At 37.9% G+C, this 18565-nt stretch overlaps 2 protein-coding genes across 3 annotated transcripts; one reads left to right on the top strand and one right to left on the bottom strand.

The window, feature by feature from the left end:
* Nucleotides 1-237: 237 nt before the first annotated feature.
* On the top strand, nt 238-14715 carry LOC116287911 (6-phosphofructo-2-kinase/fructose-2,6-bisphosphatase 2). Of its 2 annotated transcripts, XR_016121753.1 has the most exons (19): nt 238-416; nt 5835-5975; nt 6494-6590; nt 6952-7015; nt 7517-7591; nt 7670-7726; nt 8270-8391; nt 8868-8929; nt 9206-9279; nt 9540-9611; nt 10141-10194; nt 10476-10571; nt 11368-11472; nt 11787-11828; nt 12387-12428; nt 12736-12781; nt 13186-13248; nt 13728-13832; nt 14503-14715. XR_016121753.1 is itself a non-coding variant. In XM_089040325.1 (18 exons), exons 1-18 carry the CDS (start codon nt 248-250, stop codon nt 13772-13774), a joined length of 1428 nt encoding a protein of 475 aa, XP_088896451.1. In that variant the 5' UTR covers nt 238-247; the 3' UTR covers nt 13775-14715. The 2 variants fall into 2 exon arrangements, 1 of the variants encoding a protein (XP_088896451.1); XM_089040325.1 differs by having other exon boundaries at nt 13728-14715.
* A 163-nt stretch (nt 14716-14878) lies between these two features.
* On the bottom strand, nt 14879-16822 carry LOC116287912 (alpha-amylase inhibitor magnificamide-like). Its single transcript, XM_089040338.1, has 4 exons — nt 16686-16822; nt 16322-16430; nt 15244-15381; nt 14879-14969 (listed from the first exon to the last, which is right to left on the bottom strand). Exons 2-4 carry the CDS (start codon nt 16395-16397, stop codon nt 14965-14967), a joined length of 219 nt encoding a protein of 72 aa, XP_088896464.1. The 5' UTR covers nt 16398-16430; nt 16686-16822; the 3' UTR covers nt 14879-14964.
* Nucleotides 16823-18565: the final 1743 nt, after the last annotated feature.

The following is an 18565-nucleotide window of genomic DNA, read 5'->3' as shown; positions in this document are numbered from 1 at the left end:
TATTTATCCAATGAAAGGGAATATTACATAAGACAAATTCTAGTAAATCCGGAATCCGGCTTCCCGTTCCCTTCCCGTAAAATCCGAATGACGTATATAACCATGTGATCAAAAGTGTACGAGCACGTGATAGAAGCACGTGTGCGCGTGACATTATTCATCAACTATCCAATCAGCGTCGACTATCTGTTATTGAACGATTGTTTGCTTCGTGGGGGGTAGTTGTCTTATAGTCTACCTTGTCAAGATGGAAGAACCTGCTTGTAGCCCAGTTCATTATAAGAGAAGCATGTCCTCTGCGGAGCTAGAGTTTGAAGATTTCCTTCGGGAAGAAGATGAATTGCAAAAGCAACGACATAAGGACTTTCAAAAACCGAAAAATCCCATCCAACCGTTGGATTACAAGTACAAACTAGGTAGGGATGCTGCTTATTTCGTTTTGCGTGTAATTTTTTGGGGGGTAAATCCTACTACGAGGGCCCTAAAGTAAGTTCGTAACGATCTATTCTCGAGCGAGAATCAAAATACGGTAGAATGTATAAAAGTGTATTCTTTATCGTACTACCATTTTCTTTTCCTAAGAAAAATGTTTTTCAAACGCCAAAAAACCAAGAGGATTTGTAGACAGAACGAGCTGTTTTGCTTTACCTTAGTATGGGGGGAGGGGTTAGCTTTCACATTTTAGTGGATTTTCTTTCTCTCGCAAATTCACGATTTTCAAATGTCGTCTATGAAAAAATTTGAAGCATAATTTGAAGGGTCGTGAAGGGTTTCTGGTCTTAAATATCTCCCCAACTTGTAAAGCAAAGTGCAGAGGGCAAAAATGAGACGGTGGGGGAGGGTAGTGAAAAGTAACTTGTAGAAATTTTCTCATTGCTTGGAAATCGACTGAATGGATCTCATTGCTGTAATAATATATACTTGTCACGCAACATTAGGCTCTATTATGTAACAAATGTAATATGACTCTCTCTCCCCTCTCTCTACACACATTGTATCAAGTTAAGCACCAGAATAAGTATGCCGAATTAATCATCATTAAAGCAAGCAATCATAATCAAAGCCTCCACTAAATATCATGACATGGTGTCAGAAGTAAAGCACTAAACACACAAGACACTGGAAGGTCAGTAATATTAAGAAATAAGCGTTTTTTCGGCAAGAAACACATCAAGCATGGCGACAGGGTTCACGCCCCCTGTTATGAACTGGCAAGCTGGAGCCGATATCACCGACGAATTTGCTAGACTTAAACAATATTGCCAATTAACATTCACCGGTCCGTTCTCAAAGAAATCAGATGTAGAAAAATCCTCATATATATTACTTTGGATAGGCCGTCAAGGCGTAGATATATACAACAGTTTCACGTGGGCCGACGACGATGACAAAACAAAGCCCGACTTTATTTGGTCCAAATTCGAAAAGCATCTTGCACCTAAAACTAACTTTAGATTAGAAAGATATCAGCTACAACATCTAAAACAAAATAACGATGAGAGCACTGATGATTTCATGACTAGGTGCAGGAATCATGCAAATAAATGCAAGTTTAGAGATCAACAGGAGTTAGAAGAACGCCTGATTGAACAATTGATTATAGGCACTAAGCATGTTAAAGCTCAAGAGCGAATACTAGAGCACGGAAACAACTTAACGCTTGACAAAGCAATCGAATACGCCAGAACTTACGAAGCAACGATGGCGCATGTAGCACAGCTATCCAACAAACCGCTTGACAACCAAAGCGTGCACGCCATAGGAAAATCCGGAACCGGGAACATGAGAAAATGTGGAAACTGCGGAAACACTCATGAATACCGAAAATGTCCCGCATATGGCTCTACATGCAATTACTGCTCAAGAGCTAACCACTGGAGTAAAATGTGCCGCCAAAAGAACAGGTCCACACAACAGCCCACAAACCAACATACGACACAAGACAAAAAACCATCATATCAAGACAGCACACAAGACGCACGTCACAAAAACAAGCGCGTCCATGAGATGATGAACACAAATGATTTACATGAACAGTTTGACTCATTGAATTTTGAATCAATAAGTGTCGATAACGTCAATACTAAACCCAGAGATGAAGTATACGCAACACTAGGCGTTCAATTGGCCAACATGCGAAACGCACAAGCTGCAAACTTGAAGGCCAAGGTAGACACAGGAGCACAAGCCAACATCCTACCAATCCGACTTTTCAAACAGATGTTTCCGGAGGAAATTGGTCCAGACGGAAACCCTCTACCTAAAGCCCTAAAGCCATCAGCAACAAAGCTCACAGCATACGGCGGATCAGAAATCGGTCAACTAGGTATATATGATATAGAATGCACACACAATAAATTGCAAACCAAAGCACCTTTCTACATCACCAACGCGCCAGGCCGTGCAATCATAGGCTTGCCAACAGCACTAGATTTAAGGCTAATTACACTGAACTGTTCTGTGGAAACACAGGATGATGCCAAACAACCACACGACCAAAGTCATACAAACCACGCTACGAGCCAGAAGATAGAAAGTAAAGCACAGCTATTATCCAAATACCCCACCTGCTTCGACGGCATCGGAAAATTCCAAGGCGAATACCATATCACGCTGAACCCCAACATAGCCCCTGTGATTCACCCACCAAGAAGAGTACCAATCAGCCTTAAGGATGATATCAAGCTAGAGCTAGACGAGATGATGGAACAAGGAATAATCACAAAGGTCCGAGAGGGTGAACCCACCGCATGGGTCAACAGCCTAGTCTATAGACGCAAACCCAACGGTAGAATAAGAATATGTCTGGATCCTAAAGATCTTAATGCCGCCATTCAACGTGACCACCACGTTACGCCAACACTAGAAGAAATTCTTCCCAAACTCAGCGGAGCCAAGCATTTTTCAATTCTAGATGCCAAAAGCGGATACTGGAACGTCGTCCTCGACAAAGAATCAAGTTACCTAACAACTTTCAACTCCCCGTTTGGCAGGTATCGGTTTCTGAGAATGCCATTCGGCCTCCGTATGTCACAAGACGTATTCCAATCCAAAATCGACCAGACCTTCGAAGGCTGTAAGGGAGTCATTGGAATCGTCAACGACATAGTAGTCTATGGCCAAACAGAAGAAGAACATGACCAAAACTTGCACAGCATGATCCAAAGATGTGAGAAGACTGGGTTAAAGCTCAATCCAGACAAATGTCACATAAAGCAAGATAAGATCAAATTCTATGGCATCATCTGTAGCGAAGCTGGAATACAGCCCGACCCTGCAAAGGTGTCCGCCCTGAAGCAGATGAAACAGCCAGGAGACCGCCGAGATCTTCAAACCTTCCTAGGACTAGCAACCTACATGAGTCCTTTCATACCCAACTTAAGCACACTTACAGCACCTTTAAGAGGTCTACTCAAAGATAACCAAGTCTTCACTTGGAACGCCAACTACCAAGCAGCATTTGAGCAAGTAAAGAAGTCAATCACTGATACAACCACCCTAACATATTTCGACGATAGAAAGGAAGTAACCCTACAAGTTGATGCCTCGACCAAGGGTCTTGGAGCATCCTTACTCCAAGATGGCAAACCAGTCGCTTTTGCAAGCAAGTCGCTAACTGAAACCGAAGCAAGATACGCTAACATCGAAAGGGAACTTCTAGCAGTAGTATACGGTTGTGAGAGATTTCATACTTATCTATTCGGGCGACCATTCACAGTGTTTACCGACCACAAACCTCTAGAAAGTATTCACCTCAAGCATCTGATATCTGCACCACCCAGATTACAGAGAATGCTACTAAGATTGCAGCCATACGACCTGAAAATCAAGTACATACCCGGCAAAGACATGTTGATAGCAGATGCACTCTCACGTCTATCACCAGAAGATCACCATCCCATTGGAAACATGGAAGTCCAAGTACATGAGGTGTACCCTCAATTTAGCAAGACCATGATTGAGAAGATTCGTGAAAACACCAGCGCAGACCAAGAATTAGCCACCCTCAAGCAAGTCATCTACGAAGGCTGGCCATCAACCATCAAAGAAATCTCAAAGAGCCTAAAGCCTTACTGGTCATTCAGAGACGAATTAGGAATAGATGACGGAATACTAACAAAAGGTCAAAGAATCATCATTCCCGTAACGCTTCAAAATGACATTCTACAAAAGCTTCACGCAGCACACCAAGGAGCTGAAAAGACAAAGCTCAGAGCCAGAACTTCTGTGTACTGGAAGAACCTTAACAACGATATTGATAAGATTACCCAATCATGCCCCATTTGCCAACAACATCAGGCATCTAATGCCAGACAACCGTTGCTGCCAACTGAGATACCTCCTCGGCCATGGCACACCATAGGAACTGATCTGTTCCACTTACACGACTCTGAATACCTTCTGATCTCTGACTTTTACTCCAAATACCCATTCGTCAGGAAGATACCCAAAGGGCAGAGTAATAGCAGAACTGTCATTAATGTGATGAAGCAAATCTTCAGCGAGCAGGGAATCCCAAAAATAGTCCGCTCAGATAACGGCCCTCAGTACGACAGTGTAGCATTCCAAGAATTTGCCAACGAATATGGTTTCCACCATGTAACCAGTTCTCCACACTACCCACAAGGAAATGGATTCATAGAAAATCAAGTTAAAACAGTCAAAGGTGTTCTCATGAAGACACTCGAGAAACGACAGGATCCCAGTATGGCACTGCTTTGTCTACGCACCACACCCATTGACAATAAACTCCCATCGCCGTCTGAGTTACTTTTCGGAAGAAAGCTACAAGATAACCTACCCCGCACCATCAACAGGAGTGCCAACAGTGATCAAATAACCGACCGGTTAAGGGAGAAACAAGAAATCCAAAGGTTCTACCACGATCGTAATGTCAGACCTCTACCCGAGCTAGCAAGAGGTACCAACATCACCATTCAGAATCCCTCGACCAAGAAGTGGGAGCCTGCAGTCGTCAAGGAAAAGCTTGAAGCACCACGCTCATACTTAGTGACGTCACAAACTGGAAGTGAGCTTCGACGCAACAGGTGTCACATCAGAGAAGCACCCCCAGTGGCAGAGCAACCTACCAGTGAATATCAAGAACTAACAGAGACCAGAGGCAATGCAGAACCTCTGGAAAACAACGGAAGCCACGCACCTGGGACCACAGTTACCCGAAGTGGAAGAATCGTAAGACCGCCCAACAGATACGTTTAAAGACAAAAAAAAGAAGAAAAAAAAAAAGAAAAAAAAAAAATTTGACACTTGCAAGCATGAGCAAGTAGTATTACTGTTATTACATATGATATTTTTTTTCTATTAAGATAATTTTTAGCGTTTCATAAAATTAGTTTTTTTTTCTTCCTTTAATGGAAAGGGGGATGTAATAATATATACTTGTCACGCAACATTAGGCTCTATTATGTAACAAATGTAATATGACTCTCTCTCCCCTCTCTCTACACACATTGTATCAAGTTAAGCACCAGAATAAGTATGCCGAATTAATCATCATTAAAGCAAGCAATCATAATCAAAGCCTCCACTAAATATCATGACAATTGCCAGCTTACGATGATAGGCAAAAATACACTGCCCATCGTATGCTATCAACCATTGTGTGGTATCAACTATCAGTGTGGTATTGATCTCAGCTAATTGAATCTAATACTACCCATCATGTGCTATCAACCAGAGAGTATTGTATTGGTTGGTGTCAATCAGCTAAATGAACTTCATGAATCTCACTAGCCCTCAATGAAGGGTAAACATTGCCCTATTGAAAACTTGCCATCCAGATGGTTAAAAAATGTTAAAATACAACATTGCAGATTGCACTTTACCTGAATACAGCCCAAGATTCATCAATGTCCCAACTATAATTGTTTTGGTTGGTTTGCCGGCAAGAGGAAAGACCTATATGGCCAAAAAACTGGGACGCTATCTTAACTGGATAAGCATTCAAACGAAAGGTAAATAGTTCAATTTTATGAAGAATACAAAATTATTTATAGTGTAAGAGGTTTATAAATATATAAATGGGAATTTAAGAGTGGTCAAACACAGTGGCTTTTCTTCCACTGAATTCCAATATTGTGATTTAGAAATTGATTATTGCACAAGGGAGGAAAACCAGAGAACCTGGAGAAAAACCCTCAAAGTAAGCAACTCTACTACTCACACAGAATCCAGAAATCAAACTCAGATCATCATGGATTTCAATACCAGCTTGAGTAAGCAGCAAAGCATAATGAATGGGCGGAGAGCAGCAAGCAAATCTTTTTCATGTTTTCCCTAAATTTTTGGAAACTTGAATCAAAAATAGGTGACAAGTTAATGTATTAATTGGCTAGATTCACTGGCTGCCGACTTCTATTTAAAACCCTGGCTCACATTGGTGAGAAGCAAGCACTCTAAACGCTATGCCACAACTGCTTCTTTGTTGTTATTATTATCAATTTTTTTATTGATATATCATTATTTTTTGTAGTATTTAATGTTGGTGAATATAGACGGAAAGTTGTTGGGACAGACAAACTGCATGATTTCTTTAGAGTTGATAATGAGCAAGCCCAAGCCATAAGAAGGTATATTATATTAGTTATATTGATAAATATACATCTGGGGCTCAGATTTTTCTGAGTCAGATGTTATTCCAATCTTCTTTCATATGTTAAATATACAGATAACGAATGGTTTTGGAACTAGCTTGGACTGCGTCTGGTGTTTTTTAGTTGAAACAAATATGTCGTAGGTAGATAATTTCATCACCGTAGGTATAAAAGATAGTAGACTCCGACGAAGGACTAATGTCCAAAACGTCAGTCTACTATCTTTCGTACCTACGGTGATAAAATTATCTACCTACGACACATTTGTTAAATATACATATGTCTATTAAATAAAAAGCAGATGATTAACTTGCTGTATCATTCATTGATTGTATAGGCAGTGTGCATTAACCTGTTTGGAAGATGTCAGCAAATGGTTGTCAGAAGGAGGACAAGCTGCAGTGAGTGTATAAAATAATAAAGATATTATTAATCATTAATAACTAAAACCATATCTATTTCATTATGATTAGAAATGAAATGAATTTGTATTTTCACTCATACTATAAATTGAAACAAATGTGTCGTAGTGGATAATTTTATCACCGTAAATACAAAAGATAATAGACTGACGTTTTGGACATTAGTCCTTCATCGGGGTCAGTTGATTCCGACGAAGGGCTAACGTCCGAAACGTCAGTCTATTATCTTTCGTATTTACGGTGATAAAATTATCCACTATGACACATTTGTTTCAACTAAAAAACACCGACGCAGTCCAAACTAGTTCTAAAACTAGTCGTTATCTACATATATAAATTGGTCTACCTTAAAAATTCTCTCATAATGTCAATTGTACGTAGCTGCTATCTTGGACAACAGAGGAACATTATTTTCAAGATAGCCCATTTGATTCATTCTGTGTAAATTGTTTCTGAACTAGTTGTTTTTTTGTTGACCAGATCTTTGATGCTACCAACAGCACAAGAGAAAGGAGAGGACTTGTCCTGGAGTTTTGTCTGAGAAGAGGATATAAAGTAAGATTTCATTTATAGATGCATATGTTTGCAGTGTTTGGTGATTTTTGTCTTATATTGATGTGATTTTAATCCTAGGTATTTTTTATGGAGTCTGTTTGTACGAGTTCTGAAATAGTGTCATCCAATGTCAAGGTATGAAGGTGATGATAATGGTGATTATGATTATGATGATGAAGATGAAGGTGATGATGAAGATCAAGGTGATGATGTTGATGGTGATGATGTTGATGGTGATGATGTTGATGGTGATAATAATGGTGGTGGTGGTGTTGATGATGATGATGGTGATGATGTTGATGGTGATGATGTTGATGGTGATGATGGGTGTTGTCATTGTAGTAATGATTATTATTGAGGTCATTGTGATGATAATGATGGTGATGATTATGGTGGTATATGATGATTATACATGATGGTGGTAATGAATGGTGGTGATGGTGGTGGTGGTGGCAGCGGCGATGGTGGGGATAATGGTGACTAATTGTGATTGCTAAATAATATGGATAGATCTACTGTGTAATTCCAATTGATATGATTGTTAGTTAATACTAATAATGTCAATAGCAGTGATGGTGATGATTACTGATAGTAATGATGATGATTACAATATTTGGTGATGATGATGATAATGCAATAGTTTTGACAATTAGATTTGATTAAAATATATTGTTGTAGGAAGTCAAAGTATTTAGTCCTGATTACAAAGAAGTGGACAAAGAAACAGCATATCAGGATTTTGTAGAAAGAATAAGACATTATGAAGAGGCTTATGAGCCATTAACCTTGGACTATGATGGGTAAGAAATGATATGGTCCTATTCTCTCTATACGCTAAACAGATTTGATACCAGAAACCTCTATTCTGTCTATACGCTGAACAGATTTGATACCAGAAACCTCTATTTTCTCTATACGCTGAACAGATTTGATACCAGAAACCTCTATTTTCTCTATACGCTGAACAGATTTGATACCAGAAACCTCTATTTTCTCTATACGCTGAACAGATTTGATACCAGAAACCATGAAAACATTCTCAATAGCTACAAAAAATTAACTGAACCAGGTTAGCTTAGTTAGTAAGAGCATCAGTCTATTGTGCAGGAGGTTGTGGTTCAAGCCTCAGGTCCATTCATTCATTTTTCACTTCTCAGCTTGACTTTGATGTTCAATTTATCTCATTCTTTCTCACTTTGCTTTGTATTCCCATCACTAGGGCGCACTATAGGGTGCACTATAATTATTTTCCTAATGATTATTTATTTATTTCCAGTGACAGTTCATTTATAAAAATCATCAATGCAGGAGAACAATACTTGGTCAACAACATTGATGGTAATAAACACTCACAGGGTTATACCTAAAGTAACCACTCTTTACATTGCATACGGGCAGATCGAGACAACAATCATGACAGAGAAATTGGGCAATACACTTCCGTCAATCAAATAAATTGCTTGGTACCTTTATATTCTCTGATTGGCGGCAGCGTATTGCCCTATTTCCCTGTTTCGATAGTTATCTTGATCAGCACGTAGCAGTGAAAAGAGTGGTAATGATGGATAAAGGTGTTTGGAATAACCTTTATTTAACTGAGTGTATGCATTTCAGGATATCTCCAAAGCAAAGCAGTGTACTTCTTGATGAATTTACACATAAGAAAACGATCTATTTACCTTGTCAGGGTAAGAGTAGCTGGTGTTGTACTAACTTGGTATTTACCATTTATTAATTCATTATAAAGTTAATTGTAAACAGTTACAGGTTGTTTATGTTTTTATTTATTTATTTATTTTTATTCTATCTTAATATGTATATTTGGATAGCAAAGAGCCACTTCTTTGATGGAACTATTTTATAAAATAAACCATTATTATTATTAATATTATTATTAATATATTTTTTTAAAATTTATTTATTTATTTATTGACATGGTTCCATTCAGCATGGTGGAAGTGAAGATAATTTGAAGAAAACAATTGGAGGTGATTCTCCTTTGACTGCAGAAGGTGACAAGGTAATGTAACCTTGGGTCATTAGAATAAGTCCTTTTTATCTAGCAAAGACATAATGTTTTTACCATTTCAGACCACATGTCATTTTCTTGAAAATACACCCCTTGCAGTACATCAGAATGCAGCTCAATTTGGGGTACATAACAATAGGTTTCCAGTTCTCAGGAGATTGAAATTCTTTTGTTTTGTCCTCCAAATTGAGCTGCTTAATTTGATGCCACATGCAAGGGGTCTATAAGATTCTCTTTTTGAGTTTTATCCATATTCTCATATCATGTGGGACCATTTTACAAAGAAATGGTATTCTTGAGAATGACGTGCGCTCTTTGGTGGCAAAACATTACACCCAAAGTGAAAGGGTCTATTGCATCCAGTACTGTCTGAAAAGATGGTTGGAATTAGATCCCTATTCTAACTATGATATCATGATCTAGGTGCATGTACTCAGTAACTTTGTACTGTCTAACTTTTCGTTGCATTGTGCCTCAAAAAATATCATAAAATATCATTGGTTTTGTTCTCTGGTTTCAGTTTGCCAAGGCACTTGCAGACTTTATAGACAAACAAAATGTAGATGATTTGCAGGTAAATCATACATTGGACATGAATTGATGTCTGGACTCTTGATTATGACATTGCTTAATGTTCATACTTCCCTGACACTGAAATGGTTTTTGTGGCATTCAACTGGCTTCCCAAAAGGAATGCCTTCTCACCCACAAACATTGAATTGAGGCTTTTTTCATTTTGGTTTTTAAAATTTTAAACTCTCCAACATTGAAGTGGCCTTCTATTTGGATGAATGGAAATTAAGTCAATCAAATAAAATCACTCCAAATACCTATCTTTCTTTGTGTGTTATACAGGTGTGGACGAGTCAGCTGAGACGTGCAGTTGATACTGGAAAATACATCAGGAAAATCCCAGTAGAGCAATGGAAAGCACTGGATGAGATGGACTATGTAAGTATGGAAGTGGTTTTGATTGATACGCCCTTTCAAACTGTTTTTCAAATTTGCCACATATCACTTGAATGCAGTCTTCAGAGGCATGGATGGAGTGTGCTGCTAATGCATTGCCTCTTACCAATGCAACCTTGGTTAGTCCGGATGTTTTTTTTGTCGCATGTGTGTACAGCTATTCATTGGTTCTCTCCTGTGCTTCAAGGGTTTTGTGTCATGTGTGTACAGCTATTTGTTGGTTCTCTCCTGTGCTTCAAGGGTTTTGTGTCATGTGTGTACAGCTATTTGTTGGTTCTCTCCTATACTTCAAGGGTTTTGTGTCATGTGTGTACAGCTATTTGTTGGTTCTCTCCTGTGCCTCAAGGTGCCTCTCTGGGTTCTCCAGTTTTCCTCCCTCGACAAAAATCAACTTCAGAGTTCCAATTTGATCTGGAATAGGGGGCCAGTCTGGAAATCAGCCGAAGTGTATTATCTGTAGTCAATAGTTATACCCTTGTAAAATGTGGCATTTAAGAAATGTGTTGTTTCAGAAAATATCCATACCCCCACCATGAAGGATATTTGTAAAAGGACCCCCCTACCCCCAGAAACTTTTCCAATTTTCTTCCATGCAAACTCTGTAATTTCGTTCTTTCTCTGACTCCCCTCCCTCCAGAATTTCCTCTTTCCTCCATGGGTAGGGTATGGATATTTTCTGGGACTACACAATGTCTTGAAGAAACGATGACAGAGTTGGGTTTGTCTCTTTCTATTCACACAAAATCAGATCTCAATTTCCAAACATGTTTCTTGACAGGGTTTATATGATGGTATGAATGAAGAAGAGTTATCATCCATAGACCCTGATGAACAGGCAGCGATGCATGCTAACAAGTTTCTCTACAGATATCCAATGGGAGAGGTACGTGTTGCTTATATGCCAGAAATAATAATATTGAATGTGGGATGTTTTCATCTTAATCCCCTCATTTTGCACAAGGTGTCTTTCCCTTGGGAATTGCCCTTATTATTTTATATTTCAACAATGATTTTTTTTCCTACACTTCCAGAATCCCTTTCAGTGGTGGAAGTGTTAATTGCTGTTTACTCATGAATCCTTTCTTAACCAACATTCATTATTATTATATGTAATGTATATCAATGCCAAAAAGATTAATAATACCTGAGAGAATGACCTGGTCTTAAATAGGAATTATAAAATATCAATTTTTTAAGTCTTACAGTGATATGTGTGCAAGACTAGAGCCTGTCATCATGGTAAGCAATGATTCACTAGCTGTCAATAATACAGTGTAACAGTCATTCTTTTGAAGATGGGTTTCCTTAATGATATGACACGTACAGTAACGAGATCATGTATAAGGGCTGCTCCTACAACATGACATTTTTTAACCAGATAAAGGAGTAAGATCTCTGAAGTAACAAACTCTTTTTTAGAAGTCATGCAATGAAGGCACCTACAGGTAACCCTTCTCAGAAAGAAAGATGGTTCATCAGAACTTTAACTCAGGCTCCCTAGCCAGGTTCACTGTGTCACTTCCATGACTTCTAGACTCTTCTAGATAAAATAATGTAAGAAATCTTGTTGTCTCTGATGTTGACTGGACCGGAGGAGGACATCAACAGCAAAGAATGTGTAGTTCCAGAAAATATCCATACCCCACCCTTAGAGGAAATTGAGTGTGGTAGGGTTTGGAAATTTTCTGGAACCACACAATGTGATTTACTTCATTCATTTACTTTAACTATCGATAAACCCATTAATATTGCCGATAAAACAATGATCTCTATCCTTGTTTGTTCTTCATCTGGTAGGAATTAGAAAGATCAAATAATATCTTAATCATATCACATGAGGTGAGTAATTCCAGTCTAATCTCAAAATTTGTAGTCAACTCCAAACCACTTAGCAATAATTAACCATTACAAGGTCAAGTTGGCATTGCATTGCATGGTAGGACTGTGTTAGGGGACAAAATGGATGCGATTTTGGAAATATATCCTCTAAACTGCAACTTTGTTTTTCAACCTGGCAATGGCTAATAAGATTATCTTTTGTAATTCAGTAAATGTGACTGTTTTAAATGACTACAGCATCATTTAGGTAGGTTCATCCTTGTTTATTTGAGCATTCTAATCATATGACATTCTTTTTTTTTTCCAGGCAGTAATCCAGATACTCATGGGATACTTTACTGACCACACCTCAGGCAAGCTTGATCCTGCTTACATCTTTTATCAACTCTCCTACTTTGATAAACAATTAAAGTAACAACAGTTTGGTAGTCGGCACATTTACCAACTGTCACAGTTACCCTGCAAGCCGGCTCCCTTTTTGTTCTCCATGGTAGAAAAGAAAAGAGGCTGGACTACTAGCAGGGTAGATGACGGTATTACTGGCACGGCAAGCATCCCTTCTCATGACAAAGACAAAAGACACCAATTACAAATCTTTTATCAAAGTCAACCGGAAGGGCAGCTATGATCTCACATTCACCACAAGAATTCCAGTCTTATCATTCAACCACTAAAACTTAAAATACAACTTTAAAATACTTTCTTTTTTCTTGTCAATTTTTATGATTATTTTTTCATTTCTCATTTTTCCCTTTAGAAGAATTCCCACATCTGCACATCCCGCATAACACAATATTCAAGCTTACGCCAATAGCTTATGGTAAGTAGATTGGTGTTCGCATTGCATCTCGGGATTATTTTGAGGGTTTATTGAGTAAATCTCTCATAATGCATTGTGCATTACCACGAACAATAGACGCCTTGCATGTGACGTCAAAGCAGCTCAATTTGGAGGACAAAACAAAAGAATTTCAATATACAAAGAATTGGAAACTTATTGTTATGTCCTTCAAATTGAGCTGCATTCCGACATGCTGCAGGGGATATATTTATGTGCATGACAACAAATTACGCCAGGGTATTGCATTGACGTCATCAATTGGATCAAAAGCACCGCGCATGACCACTGTTCATCCAATCGTAATTCTCAAACACCGTCACGGTCACGGTGAAATCACAACTAAACACGTCGGGTTTTTTTCACCGCCATACCAAGTCTTAGAGCCTCCCAAAATTCGTAGTATTTTGAATCATGCTTAATCGCTTCAGACTAAGCCAGGTTTTTTGTTTCTACACCAGGATGCAGAGTGGAGACATTCACGTTATCACAAACAGCAAACAGCTGAACTTAGATTACAATCGATTGCGATGATAACGGATATGATATCCAGGAAGGCAGTAATGGTGAGGCATGATATTAATGATGATGATGATATAGTAGTGTCCTTTCGCCGGTCCTTTCCCCGGTGGATCTTGGACAATGAAAAACTAACCAATGACTGCTGGCAACGATACTGTACTAGATGAGGATGGTGGCGGTATCTTATTATAAAGACATTTTTGTTTCACAAGGTGGCCAGCTGGAATGTACCTATCTACCTTGGGCGTAATGCTTCCCCATGTTAGATTACGTGCAATTTTCTTGAGAATAAGACCCTTTGTTCTAGTCGTATCCATATTCATGTGTTTTCTCATTCACAACTGTTAAACAAAGAAATGACACTCTAGAGAATGACACCTGGTCTAAAATGGGAAAATATTACGCCCAAGATAAAGAGGTTTATTGAAGCTGAGGGAAACGTATGAAGCAACTATTTTCTACAAACGACATTCTCATTTTTCTATGTAACACTGTGAAACTACTGTACTTTTTCAAACTGCATTCTCTTATCTGACATAGAAATGCCGGGTTGTACAAAGGGTGGATAGCGCTATCCGATGGATGAATCGTTATCCAGTGGATAAATCGATGCTGGTATCCAATTATAATTATCCACTGGATAAGATTTATCCGTCGGATAGCGCTTTCGCATTTATAGGGTAAAGATTTTATAAGAGCTTTTAATCTTTTTAGAGCTGCTGTAAAAACGGTTAACTGGTTATGGGTATTGTACGGTCACGAAAAAAGATGAAAACCATGAATGTCAATATAAAAAAATGTAAAAACACATGAGAATATAATGTAATTGTGTATAAAAATATTTATAATATGATTCAAAATATGTAAAAATATTGAAATAATTGTTATCGCTTTGTTAAACGAAATTTTATTAAAGTTGGCCCATTATTTTCAAGTCCGTTTTCATCTAGGAACTATAGCGTAACTCGAGGAAGTGATTTTCACGAAAAGCTAAGCGCGCAAAGTATTTTGGGTCAAAACGTTCAGCGATTAATATTCGAAAAAATTCACTCGATCATTTGAAACACAGAAAAATAAAAGACATTCAGAATGATTTTTTATTCAATTTTATTGAATTCCATTTCAATTTTCGATGTTCTTTTATGTTCTAACATGGATCTTGAAATACTCTGGAAATTACCCTTTAAAAAACAAGAAAATAAAAGATTAGTGTTGATAACGAAAAAATTAATTGCCGGAATATTAACATGATCTAATGCAACGTTACACTTCGCTATCGCTGTAGAAAAAAGAAAAAACCATGAGTTTGGGCAGACCAGTAGATCCATTCCACTTAAATAACCGGGACAGAACTGGCTTCATTTCCTCTATGATCAGTTACAATCTCTTTGCGTTTACATTTAGATCTAAGAATCAATAATTGTATGGTGGGGTAGGGTTAGACTATACACTCACATGGTGTCTTGTAGCAGCACAGATCGCCTTTGCACTCGCCCATTCCCTCCATGGATTTCTCTTTACTACTGCACTTGGCCTTGCATGTTCCATACACCCCGTGATAGATGTAACATGACTTCCCCTCTGAATTCATTCCTATGTGGAAGCAACAAGATAAAGTTAGTCCAGCTCTCACCAAAGAATAGCTCTTTTATAAGCGGGAAACTTGCAATGCTCGTGAAGGCTCCTTTACATGAAGGTAAAGTGTCCCTGGTGTAAGGGATGTGTTTTTCATGGATGGTCAAAAATAAGTGAGTTTTAGCTTGGAAGAAGGGTGACTTGTAGCAGGAACACAGCTCTCCAACATGCCTTAACATTGAAATAGCTGCACCAGTGTAATATACGACACGCACATGGTACACGTTTTAGGGTTACCATGATCGTTTTTGTAATGTTAATAAATTGACGATTGTTTGGGTTTATGTTCTTCTATGCGCTCATGTAAATGGCGCTTAGTGTAACCGATATAACCTGCATCGCACAGGTCACATTTAAATTGGTAGACGACACGTTGGTTGTTAACAATTGGTGGTTTTTTCTCTATCTCTTTGATGACCACGCCAATGCTATTGCTAACAAAAACAGGTTGAATAGATAGTTTCGTTGATCTTTGAACGGCAGAATAATTCTAGCTATGTTGCAGTCGTCGGTTGTTGGTGAATCGGTTTGTTCTATCGTTACTAAAACACCATGGAATGGGGATTCTTACAGATCACACTTAAATGGCTTGCCATTGTTTTCGCTTCCGGCATTTAATCAAAACACTTATGATGCGAAAAACTCAATAAAATAAAATAAAATAATAAAAAAAAAGAGCAACGCCTTCCATAAAAGGTTTGTTGTTAGATCTCGGTTGAATATCAATACGAAATGCATATTTTCGAAGTGACGTTTATTCTGTTTATTATTTCGTTATATCTAGTTAAATCAATGGATACGTTTCTGCGCCATACGAGAGTCAACATTTCTGTTCGTGAGAGCGCGCGCGGTCCCAGAAAACAAGGCCGAGTGGTAAGGAGGGCGGCGTTGTACTAACCTTCATCTTTATCCCTTGGCATTCCAGTTGCGACAGCCAAAATAACGAGACCAACGAGGATAAACAAAGTTTTCATGTTGACAAAGTGAGTGAAAATAGATGCCGTTTTCTAAAAAAAATACAATATATTTCAGTTAACTGTTTCTCACGCGCTTAAAATGATGTGCAATTAAGGCAGTATCATTTTCAGATTTTCATTTTAATTAAAAAAAATTGGGAAAATTTTTTAACGGTTTAATTATTCAGCGCAAAATATATCACGGTGAAAGGTGAAAAGAGAATGATATTGAAAAATATTACTGGTAAAGCATTACAGTGCCATGCTCAAAGGCGTGAAAAGAAAGGTCGATATTCATAATCTTACCTCTAAAAAAACAACTTTTGGATGTAAACGGATAGAGCTTCGCCAAATAGTCCGAGTCGAAATGATTTGGTTCACGACGAAGTAAAGTTAAAGAATGACTTGATATCGTAGTCGACTGTGGTTGGTGGCCAAGTGTGTCGAAAATGAGTATGATTGGTTAAGAAAAAAACACGTGATAAGGTTCATTTGAGACGGGTACGAATGTGGTCAGTAACGTATCCGAGCAGCCCATTGTCCGACGGGTCGGTGATTAAGAATGGGGAAGGATAGAGATCCATTCATGGTTCAAGTTACGGAAATATGGAAATTGATCTGGAGATACAAGTGCTAAAGCGAGACTGAATGAAAAGACAGAGTGAGAAGGGGAAGAAAATTAGGCTCTTCTCAAAACTTTTTTTTGTCCTCTAACTCGATACATGTTCCAATTTAGAGTAGCACTAATGTCCTCCTCCACCCTACCAGTTAGTTACCAGGTTCGATATTCTTCATTTTGCCGGTTTAGGCAACTAACAATTGGTTAATAGCAGGTTACTTGTCATGTTCTATGGCATATCATTAATTTATTTCCCGTGGGATTTAGTGGCCAATTTGATGGAGAAGTGTTTCTACTCAAGTATCCAATTCTTAACACCTTTAAAACAATTTCATTGTGTCATCTCTCAATATATAATCCCATATAAGCAACTATCGTATTATTTTCAAATTCTATTTCCTGTCCAGATTCCTTTGAGGGAAAACTATGACTTATGGAATCAGTCTAGTATAGTTTGGGATGATATTCTTAATCCTGCAATAGGACCATGTCTTTCCAATTTGGAAATAATTGAATTCAAAAATTTCCTCTGGCTGCCAAATTGGCTTATCGGCTTCTTCAAATTTTGTCAGTCGGAATTTTTTTCATCATTTCCAAATTGGACAGCATGTAGTCCTATTGCCTATACTAACATCAATATATTAGCGAAATAATGCGATATACGTTTGAAAGTGTCCATGATTTTATTTTCCAGGTACAATGATTGAAAGAATGAACAGAACCTTTAAAATAATTAAAATATTTCGGTTCAGCTTCAGTGCGAAGAAAAAGTATTACAAAAGTTGTTTTGTAGAAGTCAAAAATACGATATTTATTGTTTCATGCCGGAAAAGATGAAATGGAGAATAGAGGGTTGGTTTGAGCAAAATATACTCGAAACTAAATGACTTGGAAGTTTTCTCATTCTTTCCAAACTCAGTAATACGGTAAACACGTACCCGCACATAAGAACCTAAAATTTAAGAACCTGTTAGACTTTAATTATCAAAATATGACATATTTTTATAAGAACCTATTTAGCCTAAGATTTGAAACAGGTTCTTAATTTCTAAAAATGAACCTTAAAGATCTCCAGGAAAATATGAAACACATATTAAATCAACAACATTAAACCTGATACACTGAGAATTGAAATAATTACTTTTAAGGGGTCATACAAGGCCTGTTTTTACATTGAATTTATCAACATTCCATAACTCGACCAGTCATTGGTATTGTATCTTCCATATAAAATAAGAACCTATTTTAGAACCTAATTAGCCTAAAATTTCACTAGGCACCCGTTATATAAGAACCTGTTTAGGCTAATTTGGAAAAACCTAGGTTCTTATGTGCGGGTGTTTACTGTATTGGTTCATTCCTTGCTTTTACCAGAACAAGGCACTTGTGATACTTTCACTTTTAGGAGTGATAACAAGAGTCAAGCTGACAAACTGTTGGCCAAAGAAAGGAGAAATATATGTTTATCAAATATCTAACAAAAAATATTAAGCGCATTAATTTACGTTGTTTTGGCAATAGAGTTTTTTAACTGTCTGAAGGAAGCGCGCATCACCTCCTTTACGAA

This window comes from Actinia tenebrosa, unplaced genomic scaffold (genome assembly GCF_029948245.1).
Source record: "Actinia tenebrosa isolate PJP-AT-01 unplaced genomic scaffold, QUT_ActTen_1.0 PGA_scaffold0__85_contigs__length_37466705, whole genome shotgun sequence".
NCBI classification, from domain to species: Eukaryota; Metazoa; Cnidaria; class Anthozoa; order Actiniaria; family Actiniidae; genus Actinia; species Actinia tenebrosa.
This window is presented reverse-complemented; position numbering and strand designations above follow the sequence as displayed.

Excerpts from the sequence above, each read along its gene's own strand:
- LOC116287911 (XM_089040325.1), top strand. The coding sequence starts at position 248 with ATGGAAGAACCTGCTTGTAGCCCAGTTCATTATAAGAGAAGCATGTCC. Across the intron at positions 8,930-9,205 it reads CTTGGTCAACAACATTGATG|GATATCTCCAAAGCAAAGCA; the intron begins GTAATAAACACT and ends TATGCATTTCAG. Across the intron at positions 9,612-10,140 it reads TGACTGCAGAAGGTGACAAG|TTTGCCAAGGCACTTGCAGA; the intron begins GTAATGTAACCT and ends CTCTGGTTTCAG.
- LOC116287912 (XM_089040338.1), bottom strand. The coding sequence starts at position 16,397 with ATGAAAACTTTGTTTATCCTCGTTGGTCTCGTTATTTTGGCTGTCGCA. Across the intron at positions 15,382-16,321 it reads GCCAAGGGATAAAGATGAAG|GAATGAATTCAGAGGGGAAG; the intron begins GTTAGTACAACG and ends GCTTCCACATAG.